We start from the raw sequence: 17,963 nt of genomic DNA on the forward strand, positions 1-17,963 counted from the left end.
ATATCGTACTTAAAAATTTTCAAAAATGGACTTATCGGTTTTTGCAAACAAACCCTTCATATATATATATATGTATATATATATAATGCATATATGAAGGATTATTTGTTGTTTGCAAAAACCAACAAGTCCATTTTTGGAAGAGGATTTGAAGTACGATCTCGGTCATAAAGTACAAAATGATACCTTTTGACTGATATATTGGTCACTTCAAGTAATAAAGGTACACTTTTAGAGTTATGGTCAAAAGAAGCGAAAAATTTTTTTTATACAAGGTATATTATTCTCTTTATTTTTCTTGACCTTTAATCGCAAATATCTTTTGGCAATTATGGACTTATCGATTTTTGCGAACAAACTTCATATATATAATGCATGATATACATACAGTGTACATCACTCATATACACTTGTACTATGATAGTGTATGAGTGTGTGCATGTGTAAGTTTCTATACAATCATGAACAGAGAAAGGAGCAAAATGTCGAGAAAAAGAGAGAAACCAAGTAAGACAACATCACACTTGCATCATGCACCTGACAGCAGAATTGTTACCCCTGCATGCTTTCAAAATTGCCATGATAAAACAAGCACTAATGCTTGCGTAACACATACGCATTTAAAAAAAAAAAAAAAAAAAAAAAAAGGTCTGTAGGGTTTGAAGATAAGACTCTGACAATTTTCACATTATCTCATTAGAGGAGGACCCGGGGATAAGCCTGGAAGCTATAATATACACATGGTACATATACTTCTTTCAAGAAAAAAAAAATGGATTTCAACTTTCATACCTACATTTATATACTGAAATGCATAAATACACATATTTTAACACACTCGGGGATTATCATCAAACACAAGAAATGAATAGGGTCTATACATAATTATACATATCACAATGTAAACCAAAAGCATGAAGAGGTATCTGTTTAGTATGAAAAAGAAAAAAAAAATGTATGCATTATTTTTTTTTTCTTAAAGGGATTGTATGGATTTGATTGAGACCTAATTCCATGTTTCTTCCTTTTTTGGAGAGAAAATGAGAAACCACTTATGAAAAAGAGAATATGTAATTATTTGAGAATTCTACATTGTTAGACTATTTGATGAATATTGGTTTTGAAATGTTGGCTGACATGTCAAAAACACAGCGATTCCAATAAATTGTGAGACCCAAACATTTTGCTTTATTTTTTTCAGTGATTCCAGACCTGATTTTCATCAAATAAACTTTGAATTCCTCTTAAAATAGTATGCTCTGTACTGTATTATAAGTGTTTTCTTGGTATGTATCTCACAAGAAGTTAAAAGCCAAATTCTCACTTTTATCTCTCGCTATCTATTCTTGCTATCCCTTTAATATGATAGAGAGAGAGAGAGATCGGGAGGGGGGAACCCCCTTCCCCAGAAAACAGAGTACATGTATTGCTTGGCACCAGGGGATAGAGAGAGAGAGAGAGAGAGAGAGATGGGGGGGGGGGGGGGAGGGAACCCCCTTCCCCAGAAAACAGAGTACATGTACAATGTATTTAGAATTTCAATGGTTGATGAGTTCATCGTTGCCAAAAGAAATTGGGTGCATGTCACTAGACCCACACCCACAAATGATACATTCCACAAGTTGAACAGTCCATGAGTTACACAGCTCACGAGTCATATTATAGGCCATTAGTTCAACACTAAGCCAACAAGGCCCACGATACCAACACATTACGCCCGGTGTTGTTCTGTCGAACTCCTGGGCTTTGTTTACTAAGTGTGGAACTTACGGGCTTTACACCGTATTTGCCTATACAGCTGTAGTGTCAAACTCATGGGGTGTGTGACTCGTGAGCTGTACGACTCATGGACCTGTTTTCAATGTTGAACTCATGAGCTGTAAGATTCGTGGATGTCAGTCTAGTGGGATGACCCCAAGAAATTAGTCTCTGATTACAAATGATCGGCCAGTCTCCACACGAAACACACCTCTAAGAGAATTGAAAACGTACGTTCTCTCAAGACCGAGGTACCATGCAGTACAGGAATTTAAAAACCAACATGCTCTGCTGGTACAGATCATTTTTTCCAGCTCATGCTCAAAGTGGAACCCAGAACTGACTTATTTTTACCTTACTTTGACACTGTTATTGCTCACACTCTACTGAAGAAGGCATTGGGGCACCATTTTTAAGTCAGGTAAAATTAAATTTATTGGTCAGAAATGCATTGCAGCTTGTTTCTTTCTGAAGTCATGTATACAATATGTATGTAACTATGCATGTTTATAGAGATGAAAATTTATGATTTCAAAAGAAAAAAAAAAAAAGAAAAATAGGATTATCCTGTGGAGTCCAGTAAACCAGAGGTGACATAATCTCTGCATGTTTGTTGCAGAATTTACAGAAAAGTTGTTGCACTTACAGCTTCTATTGTTCATGTACATCTGCATCAATAAGTCCAACATGCAGCCGACAATCCTCATAATATAAATTGTGCTAAATAAAGTCCACTCCAGAATGCATGAATCAACGGTTTCACAGTTCTAAAGCTCTATGTTGTCTTTGCTAATTGCAGCAAAGAGCAAAGATGAATTTACAGTCCAGTTTAGCTTTCACAAAAAGAAATCAAATCATGAGATCTCCCAGGCCCTTTTTCTGCTCCCCTCGAAGGTCTGGCAAACTCGAAGCCCTCTTGTCTTGGAACTGTTGTTTAAAGGCATTGCACTTGTAATCTTCCGCTAATCACTGTGAGTGTTCATGTGCCGCTTCCACTTGGTCTGGATGCGGAGTGTATTGCCGCAGATTTCACAGGCGAACGGTTTGCCTCACTGGTGTGAGGCAGTATGTTCTTTGAGGAGCAATCGTCTGCTGAAGGACTTTTCACAGATGTCACATTGAAACGGCCTTTGCGACAAATGTATCTTGGCATGTTTCAGGAGCTTTCTCTTGGTGCTGTAGGTTATCTTACACGTCTTACAGGCAAATCGCTTCTTCTTTGGGGTTGAGGACTGGTTGCCTTTGTGTTGCATTTCTGTTTCAGTTGCTACCAGCCCCTGATGTTCCTTCTTGTGTGCTATCTGATGATTCATCTGCCTCTGATGCCTGAGGAGGTTTCTCTTGTGGCTGTAGGTTCTCCCACATGTCATACAGGCAAATTGCTCCTTCTTTTGGGTTGAGGACTGGTTGCCTGTCTTCTGCATAGGTTGCCCAGATCCACCATTCTCTATGATGTGCTCCATTTCTGTCATGGTTGCTGCCAGGGCCTTGGAGGCGACCTGCTGTTCCTTCTCATGTACATTCAGATGCTCTGTCAGTTTCCTCTGCCCGAAAATCGGCTGGTTGCAGACATGACACTTGAAAACAGTCTGGTTCAGGTGGCTCTGCTTATGTCTCTTAAGCTTAAAGGCGGTCCAAAACTTTTTTCCACAGTCCTTGCACTGGTGTTGCTTCTCCTCGGTGTGCTTTCTGATGTGGCTGTAAAGCGTACTCCGGTCGGTGAAAGCCTTGTTGCAGATTTTGCAAGCAAACGGCCGTAGATCTGTGTGTGTAACAGCATGCCCCCGTAGAGTGGACCTTAGTGCAAAGGACTGGCCACATTCTTTGCAACTAAAAGGTTTTTCTCCAGTGTGCGTTCTTGTATGATCGACCAGCTGCTGTTTGCTGACGAAAGCATTACCACACGTCTGGCACTCAAACGGCTTCTCACCGGTGTGCATTCTCATGTGCAGCACCAACCCTGCTCGCCTAGTGAGCACTTTGCCACATATCTTACATGGGTGGCTTTCCGTTGTAGTGCCCCCTACACTATGCTTCATCTTCACATGCCTGTACAGCCCTTTTTTGTTACTGTATCTCTTGTCACAAAGTTGACAGGCATGCATCCTTCGGTCCAAATGTGTTTGTTTGTGCTTATTCAGGGAGCTGCCATCACGGAAAGACTTCCCACAGATGTCACAAAGGTGTGGCCTAGCATCGGCATGAACCAACTTGTGATGCCGCAGAGAACGTGGGTGGGCATAACACTTGTCACACTTGTCGCATTTGAAAGGTTTTTCGGCAGCATGAACCTGCAAAAGGTGTCTCACAAGAAAGGCTTTCTTGGTAAAAGACCGATCACAAGAGGCGCAGGAGTAGGGCTTGCCATCTTGTCTGTTCACTCTTTCTCTTTTAGAAGTCTCCACGTGTGAATTCTTGTGCTCCACCACCTCTGCATTGCTGTTTATTTCCTTGTCGCAAATGCGACACCTCCACACTCCTGGTTTGTTGGCTGCAGCACATACTTTATGCACCATCCTTATGTGCCCTGTGAGGTCTTTCTTCGTGATGAATGCTCTGTCGCAGATTGGGCACTTGTGTGATCGTATCCCTTCGTGCATAAGCAAATGGTAATTGTACGAGCTCTTGGTGGCATATGCCTTTGGGCACACGTTGCATACGTATGGCTTCTCGCCTGAATGTGTCATCATGTGTCTCTTAAGCGCTGCTTCGCTAAAGAATATTTTATTGCACACCAGGCAGACCTGCTTGTTTCCACTGTGGCTGAGCATGTGTATCTTTAGATATTTTTTCTTCACATATGATTTGTCACAAATATCACACCTGAACCACTTCCCGTCCATAGGGGCATCATGTTCCTTCATATGGTCAGTGAGGTCCACTCGACGACTGAAGCGCTGCTTGCAGACAGCACACACGTATTTCGCCCTGCAACCCTTATGCCCCTGGTGCCGGCGCAGCATACCAGCGTTGAGGAAGCCCCGACCACATTGTTCGCACCTCACCAGCCTTTCCTCTTTGTGTTCCTGGCCCCCGTGGGTTAACCTGTGTTTTCGCATTTGGTAACTGCTTACAAACATTCTGTGGCACACCTCGCACTCAATCTTCCTGATTCTTGATATGTCACCATGTGCATGAATCAGCTGATGGTTCCTGAGAGAGTTCCGGTCCAAAAAGGAACGTTCGCACTCGCTGCACTGGTATGGCTTCTTTCTTGTATCCCTGACTATGTGACATTTCTTGTGTTGAATGAGGAAAGCCATTGAAATGAACGCCTTGTCACACACATCACATACATACTTTTTTTCATGCGAATGCACAACCATGTGTCTCTGTAGAGCATTTTTGTCCAAGAACACCTTGTTGCACTTGCGGCAGGCTAGATTGATCGCATTGTGGCTCAGTTTGTGTTTCCTCATATTTCTCCGCAGTGCATAAGATTGGTCACACATATCACACTTGAACAATTTCTTGTCCATATGGGTGCTGTAGTGACCTGTCAGCGATTTAAAACTGGCAAGGGTCTTTCCGCAAATGGGACAAGTATAGCTCTCCGTCTTTTTCTTTTCTCTCTCCTTTTCTTCGCTGCCTCTGTCTTCACTCCCCCTTTTGCTCTCACCTTGACTGCCCTCTGCTACGGGAGCTGCATCAGATAGACCCATGTGTTCCTTCATGTGCACAGTGCAATCTGACTTGCGACTGAAATGTCGCTCACAGAAAGCACATTGGAATTTCGCCTTGCATCTATTGCCCCTGAGGTGCTTTCGTAGACAGCTGGCATTAAGGAAACCCCTGCCACAAGTTTCACATCTCACAAGCTTTGACTCTCTGTGCTCCTGGCCCCCATGGGTCAATCTGTGTTTTCGCATGTCGTATTTCCGTGCAAACTTTTTGTGGCACACGTCACACTCAATTTTGAGTTCTGTGGGGGGCAGCTGGTGATTCCTCATTGTGGACTCCGCACACTGGTCTGGCTTCTCTCCCGTTTCCCTGATTCTTTGGCAGCTTTTATGCTGACTGCTGCTGCTCTTGTAAGGCAACACCTTCTGGGACTTGTATGGAGAATTTTCAGCATGAACGTTCATATGATCATCCCGCCTGATCCTTGTCGTGAATCGCTTTGGGCAGAACTGGCACTTAAACCTCCGCTTGTGCCTCAAACTATGCTTCTGGAGTAGAAGTAGAGTCTTGAAGGACTTACTGCAGCATGGACAGCACAGTGTGCCCTTTTTCACCTTTGTCCCTTTCTTCTTGGGTGCACCACTATCTTCAGGTAGAATGCTGGCAGGATCCCAGCCAGCAGGCATCTCAGACTTGTGGAGTTCCATATGTACGACTAGGTAGTCCTTCCGTGTGAATGTTGATCCGCAAACTTTGCAGGCATACATGATTGGCTGCCCAATGTGCATCAGCATGTGGCGTTCAAAGAACACTCTGTTGTCAAACGAGGCGCCACACTGCAAGCACTTCAAGTAGTCATGTTTTTTTCGCATGTGCCTGTTCCGCTGCGAATCCTTCTCGAAGCAGCTGTTGCAGTATCGGCACACGTATGGCTCATCCTCCTTGGCATGAGTCTTCTTATGGACCTCATAGAGGCGTTCTTTATTGAACTCCCTCCAGCAGAACTGGCAGATGATATTTGTGGCTGTTGTGGCTGTTGCAGCCACCTTCATGGTTATTGTCTTGGTCGGTCTCTTGGAAATCTTGATGGCCAGGCTGTTCTTCTTAACAGACTCAGGTTTGGTTTTCAGCTTTGCCTTGACCTTAGTTTTCCTTGGGTCTCTCTTGTTCACTGTATAGTGGAATTCAACAAGTAGGGAAAACAAATACGAGACAATTTATACCTTGAGGATCAGCAATATGTAGCTCTACTCTGAAGGAAGATGTAGTACACAAAAAGAGACTCAGATCTAGTCTATGTCTGTTTGATAGTTATGTTTACTCTGTCATTAAGTGGTTATGTGAGACTCGTTTTTCAAGATTGGTTTCCAAACTCACAATTACTGTGTAATTTACCACCTAGTATTTACCCTGCAAGCTGGGTTTAAGAGCACGAGAAAATTCAAGCTTTCACAACAAATATACAATTTGTACATGACAAATAAAGCATGCAAAGAAACCCACAGCATTCTGACATTTTGCATGCTTTATGTTACCAGAGAGGCTACTACAGTCAAGCTTGCCAAACTCGGGGCTCCGAGGCCCCCTGATCTCGGAAACGCAATGTCCGATGAACTTGAAAATTTGCATGCTGATAGATCTTCGCGTGCTGAATCTGACGGTGTAATTTATTTTAATCAATTATGCAAATTTTTGCATAATTAGCTAATTAATTATTCATAATGCATATTTTATGCATTTGGGAGATATTTTCATAATTTCAGCCTAAACAAGTACAAAATTACATGAAAACTGTAATAATGAAAAATAATGTTTCCCAAATGTGAAATAAATCAGAGAGAGAAAAAAAACGAGAAAAAAACAATTTTCTTTGTATTTGTATTGTTTTTATTTCTTATGTTTTCTATTGTTTTATATTCCTTATGTATGTCGACCCATTGTTTCTAAACTTTGCCCAATTTATTTGAGAACAATATAGAAGTATATACCAAGTGGAAAACCAATTCCTAAGCAAAATTTATAAAGTAATGCAAGCCATGGTCTATTAACAGTATGTACATTGTAACTGTACACAAATATATGTAGCGATTATAATAGCGGTTTTAATGACATGCGCATACTAATTGGCCCATAACACCCCCTAGGTAGGTCCGATATGGACAAATGTGGTATCAAAATGTGCACAAGACTTCAGGGGAAAAAGTCATGAAGCGAGACTCTGAAATTCCTGGCGGTCGCGATGCAATCGCCAAAAGTATGGAGGGGGGGGGGCCTCCCAGCCCCCCCCCCCCTCCCCCCCAGTGCAGTTAGGGTTAATGCCTGGAAAAGGACAAAGCCAAATATCATGACTTTCCAGGTTTTCTGAATCCCCATGATACGAGCTCTATGGTAAATAACTCTTACCAGCAGGATCTCCTTTTCCTTTCTTTTTCTTCATCTTTTTCACGGTCCTGACTTTTTTGACCTCCGTGGAGATAGTTTTCTGAGCTTTAGAGAGTGCCTTGGGTGTTCTGCAGCTTCCAGTCATCAGTCGACACTCATCGGCAGGCTGAGGGCTGGTGGTGGCAGAGGGTGGGGTTGTGCTGCCACGATCAGCTGGGGATGGAGGCCAAGGTTTCCAGCCACTTGTATCCTCATCGGCTGCCTGTATGATCATGGCGATGCCTGGTAAGAAAATACCCCCCAAAAAGAGAAGGACTGCAATTTTATCACAGTAAAGGATATTTGACTATCATCAGTACCACTATCTTGTTTGGAATACATGTACAAGTAAGTTGTCTTTTAAGATGACCATAATATTTTTGCTAAATTTTCTCTCTGCTGAAAAAGAAAGAAAGAAAAGGGAAACAACTCTGTGAAATTTGAAGTTCAAATTTCTCGATTCATATTTTAATGCTCCACACACACATTACACCACACACAAACACACACAGAAACAAAGCTCAAAATGGGCCAACAAGACTATGTGAATTTTTGAGTATAAATTTTTCGAATCACCTTTTTTTTTCTGTTTTTCAATGATCTTTACTTGATTTAATACTATAACTTTACAAAATAAAAAGATTCATCTTGAATGTATGCCAAAAATACACAATCAACAACAATAGATCAAATGAAAACAACAAATCAGTAATGACCACAAAATCACAACATATTTCAATTGTATACAAACACTAGAACATACCAATGCAAAAAAAAATCAAAATTATCCTACCCCTTTCGCCACACAAACAAACATATAAACACATATAACGATATATCTATTATCTGATACAAACACGAAAGTAAGACTCATTACAAGTCCTGTCATGTTCATCAGATTGCACACACACAGACACTAAGCTCATGAATGGTAATCATCACTTTTGATATGGAAGTGACAAAGAGTATGAACCTCTTCTACTGGTAGGCCTGTTTCCTGGTTCCAAGTCAGCATCTGAGTATGTCATTGCAGTCTCTATAGGGTCCTCACACTCATCAGAGCTTGAAGCTAGTGATGGGCTTGGAGGGAGTTTCCCATTCATGGCCAGGAAGACAGTTACAGACGTGGCTTCATCGCCGCCTCCCGTGGGAGCTTGGCTGATTCCAGTGATCGGAGGACACACATCGGCAGGTTGTGGGCTGGCAGCTGAGGGATCTGTTGGTGCTGGAAGGCCAAGCTCTTGGCTGCTTGCATCCTCATCGGCTGCTGGTAGGGCTTGAGGTAGAGGCTCCTGGCTGTCTAAATCCCCATCCACTTCTGTTGGGGCTGGAGGATCAAACTCTTTGCTACCTACATCCTTATTGGCAGCTGTTTGGGCTGAAGGCCCAAGTTCCTGGCTGCTTGCCTTCTCATCACCTGTATGTAAGATCATGGTGACACCTGGTAGAAGAACAAAAAAGTAGGAATTTGAGCATCTCCACAATAGCAAAACATTTTCCTCAATCAACTGACATCGGTCACAGTTATCTAGGCAAATCAAGGAAGAAGCTAACACCACAGCCTGTAGCCATTATAGATTTACACCACAGCCTGGAAGGCTTACACCAGAAAATATGATGGAATATTCTTGATCAAATCACAAAATCATACCAAACATGCTACTATACATACAGTAAAATGAATAAAAAAATAAAAAAAATAATTAAAAATCAGAAAAGGCACTTTGAAAAAAAAACAACAACAACATGAATAGCTGCAGATATTGAGTATGAATTCCTCTACAAACAGCATTGTGCTTGGAAGCTGAAAGCTTTTCTCATGGAAATTTGAAGAGACCAAGAAATGGCTGGGTGCATGCACAGAAAATAAATTACGTGATTTTTTTTTTCAGTAAAAGCTGGCTTTGCAGACACTTCAACAGAGTTTGAGCTAAAGAAACCGCCGTGGAAATTTGATGGATGAAAGGGAATATGTCACTTTTTCAGATTACCAAAGAATTAACACCTCATTTCTCCCAGTTATTATACTGAACTTTCTAAATATTGAAATTTCACACAAATCTTTTCGGGGAATTATTTAACCGTGCGAGCCCTATACTGTAGCTGTACACCAGTCTTATATCATAGCCATAACACCTTAGTTCTACAGGCCTCCTATTTGCGCGAACACAAATCCTCACTGAATTCCCGTAACTGACATAACATGAAAGCGGATAAAAGGAAATAATCAGAAGGATGTTCGGCAGATATGAAAAAAAAAAAAGACATACATGTACATGCCGAATATCACAAGGTTTTTATCTTACAGCTCTGAAACATAACATCACTCCTGATGCTCTGTGGCGAATACAGAAATCAAATAAACAAACAAACACAGAAAACAAATAAACAAACAAAACAAAAACAAACAAAACTATTGACAAAACATCAAGCACGTACTTGGTCCGATTTCATTCTTTCCCTCGACTACCTCAGAGGGCTCTGTCAACGTTTGGTCCCGGGAGGGTTGTTCCTCATCCCTGCCCCCTGCCGACTGCAGCATCGTCGCTTCCAGGATGTGCTCCACTGTTTCCGTGGTAACCTCCACGGTAGCCTCACCTCCTGTGGGGAAGAGGAGAGGAGGGACGCAGATCGGGAAATGACATTTAACTCATTTACGTCTTCTCTCTGGCATACAACTGCTGATGTATATGGGGAATGTGGGCTGCACAAAATTAAACTGGCTGCTTCCTCTTTGTTCTCTTTTAATAGAATGGCAATGGTTGATAATGTGACTGTGCATTACAAAAACAACAAAATGTCTCATGTCCTGAATACGTGGGGACTCGAAATAGGTGACATGGGTCATCTTAAGTCAATCTTGAGTTTTTCATATATCCTAAAAGAGTAGTTCTTCCTCTACAATATTCTCAAGATTGTGACCATTTACAAAAGAAAAAAAAAATGAAGAAATCGTGTCTTAGGCAGTTTTTTCTGGAACATGTTTGTTGTTGTTTTGTAGAATAGTTTGATTAGGTTTGTCAAAGAGGTCCCTTTACTGATAACTTGAATGATAATACTACTGCTTTTTTTGTTGATCCACACTAGTCATGGATGAAATGTGTTTATAGCAAATTCAGCTCCATCTAATTATCTTGTCATTGTTGTTGCTATGGACTTTGCCATTATATTTTTGTCTAATTCACAATTGCACAAAGCACAGCATGGTAAGATTAAGCGCTTGAATATAGACTCTCTATTTCAGAGCGTCTTTTTTCAGTTTACACTTTTCCAGAGAGTGTGCATTTCTTTCCAAAATTTACATAGACTACGAGAGTCCATTTGAATTGAGTTATACATCATTTCAAAGCTTAGGGTCTGATTTTTCAGGATCTGCTCCAGTGTGGGTATGAGGGGCACACCACTTCATCGGATTTACGTTCATCTCTCTGCGAGAAAGTGAAGTGGGATGTTTTCTGTACCATTCTAGGTGAGTCTTGGCTCTGCCACAAAAAGGGAAATCCACTCTGATAATGTTTAAATGTCTTATTAAAGGGAACAGTGTGTTTCCACCTGACACTATTGGGCTGGACTCATTTTGAACCATCTGATTACAAGGCAGATGTAATTCCTACCGAGCTATTTGTACCTCACAACTCAACAGAACAGGTGTGTCTAGAGGGCACTGTTTTGGGCAAGCTTACTTTACTGAAAACCATTTTTCTCTTTTCTTATCATCAAACCTAATAAACTTTTCACTACTACCGCAAGTATTGCACAGTTTTGATAAAGCACAAGGACGGATGCATGAATTCCATCAAGAGCGGGCGCATTTACAAAATCATAGGGTGGCCCATGCACTCCTCCACCCATGTTTTTTCCTTTTTATATCTTTTGTTTATATCTTAAAAAAAGGAAAGGGGGGGGGGGGGGGGGCATGAGCCTAGTGTGGTCCTTCCTGGATCAGCCACAGTGGCATGATATTGGATGATTAACTACAGGGTTACAAACATATTTTTTTCAAACATTACAATTGGTCTTTAATACATCCTGGTATAAAATTTCCTTTGTGTGTGTGTGTGTATGTGTGTGTGTGTGTGATAAGTTGCTATGGAAACGGACAAAGCAGCAAACATTTTCTCCTCTGTGGTGGAGGTTGCTGCCTCCGACCGAGAACCAACCTAATATCTGTAGCTGCTTTGGGGCCATGTCGCCGGCCATGCTCAATGCTGGTACGCCCGGAAGATTTCCTGCATATCAAAATCAAGGATGAAATCCAAATAAGAATGTTGATAAGGAAGATGCTGAATAACCAACTGTTTACAGGAATGTCAGGCCTACCAATGTAATGCATGAAAAGTGAACTATGAAACCTAGGGTTATATCATGAAAAAAGGAAAAATACTGAGCATGCCATCAGACATGTTGGCATTGCCGAACGTGTAATTTGATGACATGACTAGAGAAACCAAACTCTCAAAATTAGGTAAAAACTACTGTATTGTTTGTAATATCTTAGATTAAAAATTCAAACAGATGGGTGCCAATTTTCCTTGCAATCACGCGGTCAACAGCCCCAGGAGCCCCCCCCCCCCCCCCCCCCCCCCCCCCCCCCCCGGTCCTACAAGGCATCAAAGGTCCAGCAAAGATGATGTCAAACACCAATCTCTACCATTGTGATCCCTTCTGCGTTGGGATACCATTCTACAAACATGACATGGCAGGAAGCGACAGAGATGGGAAGATTTACCAGTCTCATCCACAATCTCGATAATGTCTCCATCGGCCCCAGCCAAAACTTGGATCCTGCCTTCCGGTTGCTCCACCAGCTGCAGCGGTATCTCCCCGGCTCCGCCCGTCTCCATGGCAACACCATTCTGCATCATTTCTGGAAAGAAGAAGCTGTCTCCTGGCATGACTGAAGAAATGAGGAAGAATCAGGGAGACACAAAATTGAGTCAAAACCACCTGGCACTCTGACACCTACTTGTAACTTTGCAGACTGTAATACCTACATGTACATACTGTATTGTATTAAAACTACACCTCAAGTACATGCCTAGTGAGTATACAAATGTCATGCACCCCCTTGTTTGTAAGCCCTATTTGCCAAAGATAATCCCTTAATACACACATACACACACACACACACACACACACAAAAGCTGCATGATGGAATGCATATTGTGAAGGAATGGGGGAGGGGGCACATATTTTGATCACCAAATGGTAAATTAGAGTCAAACAAATCAAGTTTTAAGGAAAAGAAACAACCAAATTTCCAACTAAAGCACATATTTTCCTATTTTTGACAATTGTAAACACTTGTCAAATGTTTAATCAAGTTTATCTGTCAGACAGAAATTAAAAATCTATTAGATTAAATTACCTGTTTCCACAATCACTTCTTCAACCATATTCATATTGTTGGCCAGTCCTTCTCCAATCCCTGCCATGTTGTCTCAAAGACACTTGCCTGTTGGTACAAAATGACATTTTCTGTACAACTGCTCAAGGTGGAGAGTTCTCTGAACTAAATTTGCGTTTCATTGAATATCGTTTGGGTACACACCTATGTCATGTGAGTATTACTGCTGTCTGAAGTTATTGTTTTTAAATATATACGTTGCATCAAACATAAATTTATGAGGTGTCATACAGGTATTACTTTGACACAAAACTTTCTCAAATTACAGCCACAAATGTAAACAAATTAAAAACTAGAAATGTCGCTACGGCGACTGATGCCTCCGCCATAATGCATGATTCTCCCAATAGGTGTATAGTACAATGTTTTGACAATGTGTGATCACAGTTTCACATAACTGGCAAAATATCGTAATAACAGGTTTGTCAGAAATATCTTGAATGTTCACTTTCCACGAACTGGGTTTGCTATAATTGTCTATTAAAGAGTACAGGTACACTCTTGGGGAATTGAAAATTTTTACTTGACTTCTGACCGACCTTATTATAAGTTTATGCATTGAGTATAATTTTCAAGGTATGAAGAAAGAGTGTAATTACAGTACAAAATATTTTTTTTTCATTTAAACCTGACCTTTGACCCTTAACCTTTGACCTTTGACCTTCTGGCTGGAAATTTCCAAGAGAATCTCCATCAAGTAATACATGTACATATATTAAACACTTTTAAAACTAATAATGCAATCATTGCATATACTAGTATACATGTATGAGGGAAATACAGTAGTAACATTTTGAGGAGTTGACCTTGACCTTTGAACCCCCTGACTATTGACCCATGACCCCTAAATTCCCTAGATAATCCCTGCCAGTCAGTACATGCATATGTACCATGTTCCATGAAGATACATTGAACCATTTGCGAGAAAAGTGATATTGCAACATTTTCACCTAACCTTTGACCTTTTGACCTTTGACCTTATGACATGAAACTCTCTCTGGAGAATCCTTACGCAGTAGTATACATGTCTATACTAAGTTTCAAGAAAATATCTGCGGGCATTGCATAGATATGGGGGAAATAGCAACATTTTTAGCATTTGACCTTGACCTTTTGACCTTTCACCTCTTGTCAATGTCACTAGAATCTACTCAACTAATTGTCCCATCATACATCATCCTTGGACCAAGTTTGGTGAAAGCTGCTTCATCCAGTTTTGAGTTATCATATAAACAGATAAATTTTAGGATTTGACCTTGATCTTTGACCTTTGACCTCTGTCCGATTTCACTGAAAAACTAATCAAGTAATTGTCCCATCATACATCATCCTCCAACAAAGTTTGGTGAAATTTGCTCCATACAGTCTTGAGTTATCGCATAAACGGATACAATTTCATGATTTGACCTTGACCTTTGACCTTTGACCTTTAGCCGATTTCACCCAAAATCTAATCAAATCGTTGCCCCATCATACTTCATACTTGGACCAAGTTTGGTAAAATTCCAGTAAATATTACTCAAGTTATCGCGTAAACGAAAGCGGACGGACGTACGTACGGACGTACGTACGGACGTACGTACGGACGGACGGACAACCCGAAAACATAATGCCTCCGGCACCACTTCGTGGCGGAGGCATAAAAAATATATAGATCATTGTCCTGGCACAAAAAGTGGTGCACTGTCGGAGATCACTCCTGAAATATTCTGACTATCAATTAACTCTTTATGTGCCACGTTCGCACGTCCAACTCGGTCAACGGCGTGCCAACTTCGCATATTCTGCTCAAAACACAAAGCTGCCAAAGCCGATCGATAAATCACTAATCCCGCAGTACAATGGAAGCGCTTCTCGCGCTTTTGTTCCTCTCACATAAGGCTTGCATTCTATGTGGTGAAGTACTATCAAGCGTTGTCGCAACTAGATTTGTGCATACAATTTGAGTTTCTGTCACTGTTTTATGTGCAGAAGTCATGCCTTTACAGTAATGTAGCAACTGGTCATTCAAAAGAAACATTGAAAATAGATTTGTCATACAATTTATATCGCAGCAAAGTTTGGCATTCCTCTACAACTTTGCTCAATATCATGCCCACAAAAATTTGTGGAAGTTATACAAATTGGAAAAACAGAATTCTTTCTCAAAGCATAACTACCTTTATGTTTCAGAATAATGTTGCACACAGGGGTTTCCACCATGGCACATACCGTAAAGAGTTCAGAAACTGAATAAGACACTGGAATTTTGGGTACCGCTGTTTTAATGCCCAGCAAGATTTCATCAACCAGTTAATAGGGCATCTATTTGAAAAAACATACATTATGTCATTAAAACAAAGCCTTTTCCAAAAACCTATTCCTTATTTCTAGCTTGACCCCCTGAGAAGAAAGTGATTTGAAAATGTATTTCAGATAGACTTTTGTAGCCCATGATAGAGAATATCTTGAACTTACATTTATAGCATTTTAACACCCGAACAAAGAAAACATATAATAAAGGTATCTTTAATTGGACACTGCACAGTATCTTAACATGCAGAAACCTGAAGAGAAATTACAACATGCATACAGCTCTTCAAAGGAAAAAATAAAAGAAAAAGATAACCTGGTTCTGTTTCTTCTTCTACCATTTCGATGTTGCTGACAAGTCCTCTCCCATGCAATGTCTGTCATGTGGACTTCATAGCACCGGGCACTGCCTTCTGTTTATAACACACATTGAGAGCGATGAAAATCATTACAGACCTTGTACGTACTTTGAATATACCGGTATAAGACAATTCCATGTAACAGGTTACGTACAATTTGTATGTAAAACTGTCATGTCACGTACAGTCTTGTTGTTAGCTATAAAGAAGTACTTTTGTACGATACAGTGAACTGTTATCTGAGAGGTACTATGTAATTTACACATCCATGCTTTTTTGTATTTAGGCACCCTAATGCTAACAATACAACAACAAAACTAACGAACTCACAAACTGTTGGCTATGTGTTGCGTAAATCTGAATTTTGATCTGAATTCTGATCCAGCAATACGGCACGGCACTGATCGAACTATTTACAATAATAATAATAATAATATCATTAATAATAATAATTAAGAAGATAATAATAATAATAAAAGATAAATAATCATGAATAAATAAAATACATTATTAATTAATAAACACAAATCCTAATCTAGGGGTCAGTATCCTTTGATCCTCACTTAATATACCTGTTTATACACAAAATATGTCTATCGTTTAGATCAACATATAAACTTTTGTGTTTTGAGCATATTTCATACATGTACGGTAACACGTTATACTATGCAGCTTTTCTGTGCCACGTGCGTACTTGCTCTTGACTGATGAGATGTGTGCTTTCGCAAGTTCATGACTGTCTGTGACAAAAACCTGCTACAGAGTGTACAGGGGCGGATCCAGGAATTCTGTAAAGAAGGGGTGCAACTAAAGGGGGTTTCACACCAAGCTTTGCGTAGAGTTGCGTAGAGTTGCGTAGCGACAACGCCGAAATCTGCTGCGTACTCATGAAAAATAATTGTGATGATCCGCGCAGGATTTGCGTAGTCCCGGCGTAGGAATACGTATGGTTGCGTAGAAAGCGCGTATCAACCTAGATTATTCGGCGTGTAGCGGGCGTAGAGTTGCGTACATAAACGTAGGTCGGGTGTACAGGCCGCGTAGAGTTGCTTACAGTTGCGGGAAGTTGCGTACCGCGGGCGTATGCACAAATTAATGAAACTACAGATCTACTTCAGCATAGCCTTCTGCTTCTTATTCCACTAATTGCCTGCTGTTCAAACATGATATGGTGGGGAGGTTAAATTCTTTGCTGGTATCTCCAGTTCTCCAGCATTACTTAGAGCTGTCCTAGAAACAGCATTCGCATAAATACGAACGTTTTGCAAAAATGAGAAAAGCGAAGAAAATAAGATGTTGCAAGAATCAGAATTAAGAAGTATGTGGGTCAAATCTCGGATCCAGCGGCGACCAAGGGACAATACGAACAACTGATGGAAAAAAAAAAAAAAACACTACGTGCCGACGATGTTTCTTCAGTTATCAATTTCATGTGAATAAAGCCACAGGCGTTTAATAAACTCTTGACACGACATGCACCGAGAATCACACAATAAGATACAAATTTCAGGAAATCTTTAGAACCTAGCTTCAAACTTGCCATAACCTTCACTTGATCAAGATGACCAGCAGCATTATCATGAAGTAACTTCAGGTTCGTGGAGATACGTTTATATAATGCCCACCTGCCAGACATGGAACAAATGTAGCGTCAACACAAGCAGAACAGAAAATGAGCAAAGGAACTACCTCATGGTGCCATGGGAAGATGAGATACCCATCATTTAGATCAGTGTGATTAAATGGCACTTGCAATTGCAGTAGCTTCCGATTCTCCCTGATTCTCCTCCAGAAATCTTTACTAGCCTGCCAACTTTATCTCGTTGAGTTTTCACTCATGTCTGCGTGCGCTAGTCTGGTTGATCACTATACTGTAGCATACCTTCTACCCCAATCTCCATTTTTTTAATGAGTGATACAGCAGCTTCTTAGCCTCCTTGTTATAGTCTTCACAAGTCTTATCATAGAAAATCGGGTGCTGTTGAACCCTCTCCATTAGAACGTGTACCCTTTCTTGGTCAGTTAAAAGTAATAAGGCTGGAAGCACGTTCTGTTTCCTCTACCTCGGTGATTCAGGGAACTTCCCGCTGGAGCTTCACTGCCAG

At 40.8% G+C, this 17,963-nt stretch overlaps 1 protein-coding gene across 1 annotated transcript; it reads right to left on the bottom strand.

Moving 5' to 3' along the window:
- Positions 1–98: 98 nt before the first annotated feature.
- On the bottom strand, positions 99–16,639 carry LOC140226534 (uncharacterized). Its single transcript, XM_072306984.1, has 9 exons — positions 16,553–16,639; positions 15,816–15,912; positions 13,169–13,255; positions 12,530–12,697; positions 11,961–12,029; positions 10,240–10,401; positions 8,774–9,241; positions 7,783–8,043; positions 99–6,550 (listed from the first exon to the last, which is right to left on the bottom strand). Exons 3-9 carry the CDS (start codon positions 13,233–13,235, stop codon positions 2,808–2,810), a joined length of 4,938 nt encoding a protein of 1,645 aa, XP_072163085.1. The 5' UTR covers positions 13,236–13,255; positions 15,816–15,912; positions 16,553–16,639; the 3' UTR covers positions 99–2,807.
- Between the last annotated feature and the right edge of the window lie 1,324 nt (positions 16,640–17,963).

The sequence above is a fragment of the Diadema setosum genome, chromosome 3, assembly GCF_964275005.1.
Source record: "Diadema setosum chromosome 3, eeDiaSeto1, whole genome shotgun sequence".
Classification (NCBI taxonomy): Eukaryota; Metazoa; Echinodermata; class Echinoidea; order Diadematoida; family Diadematidae; genus Diadema; species Diadema setosum.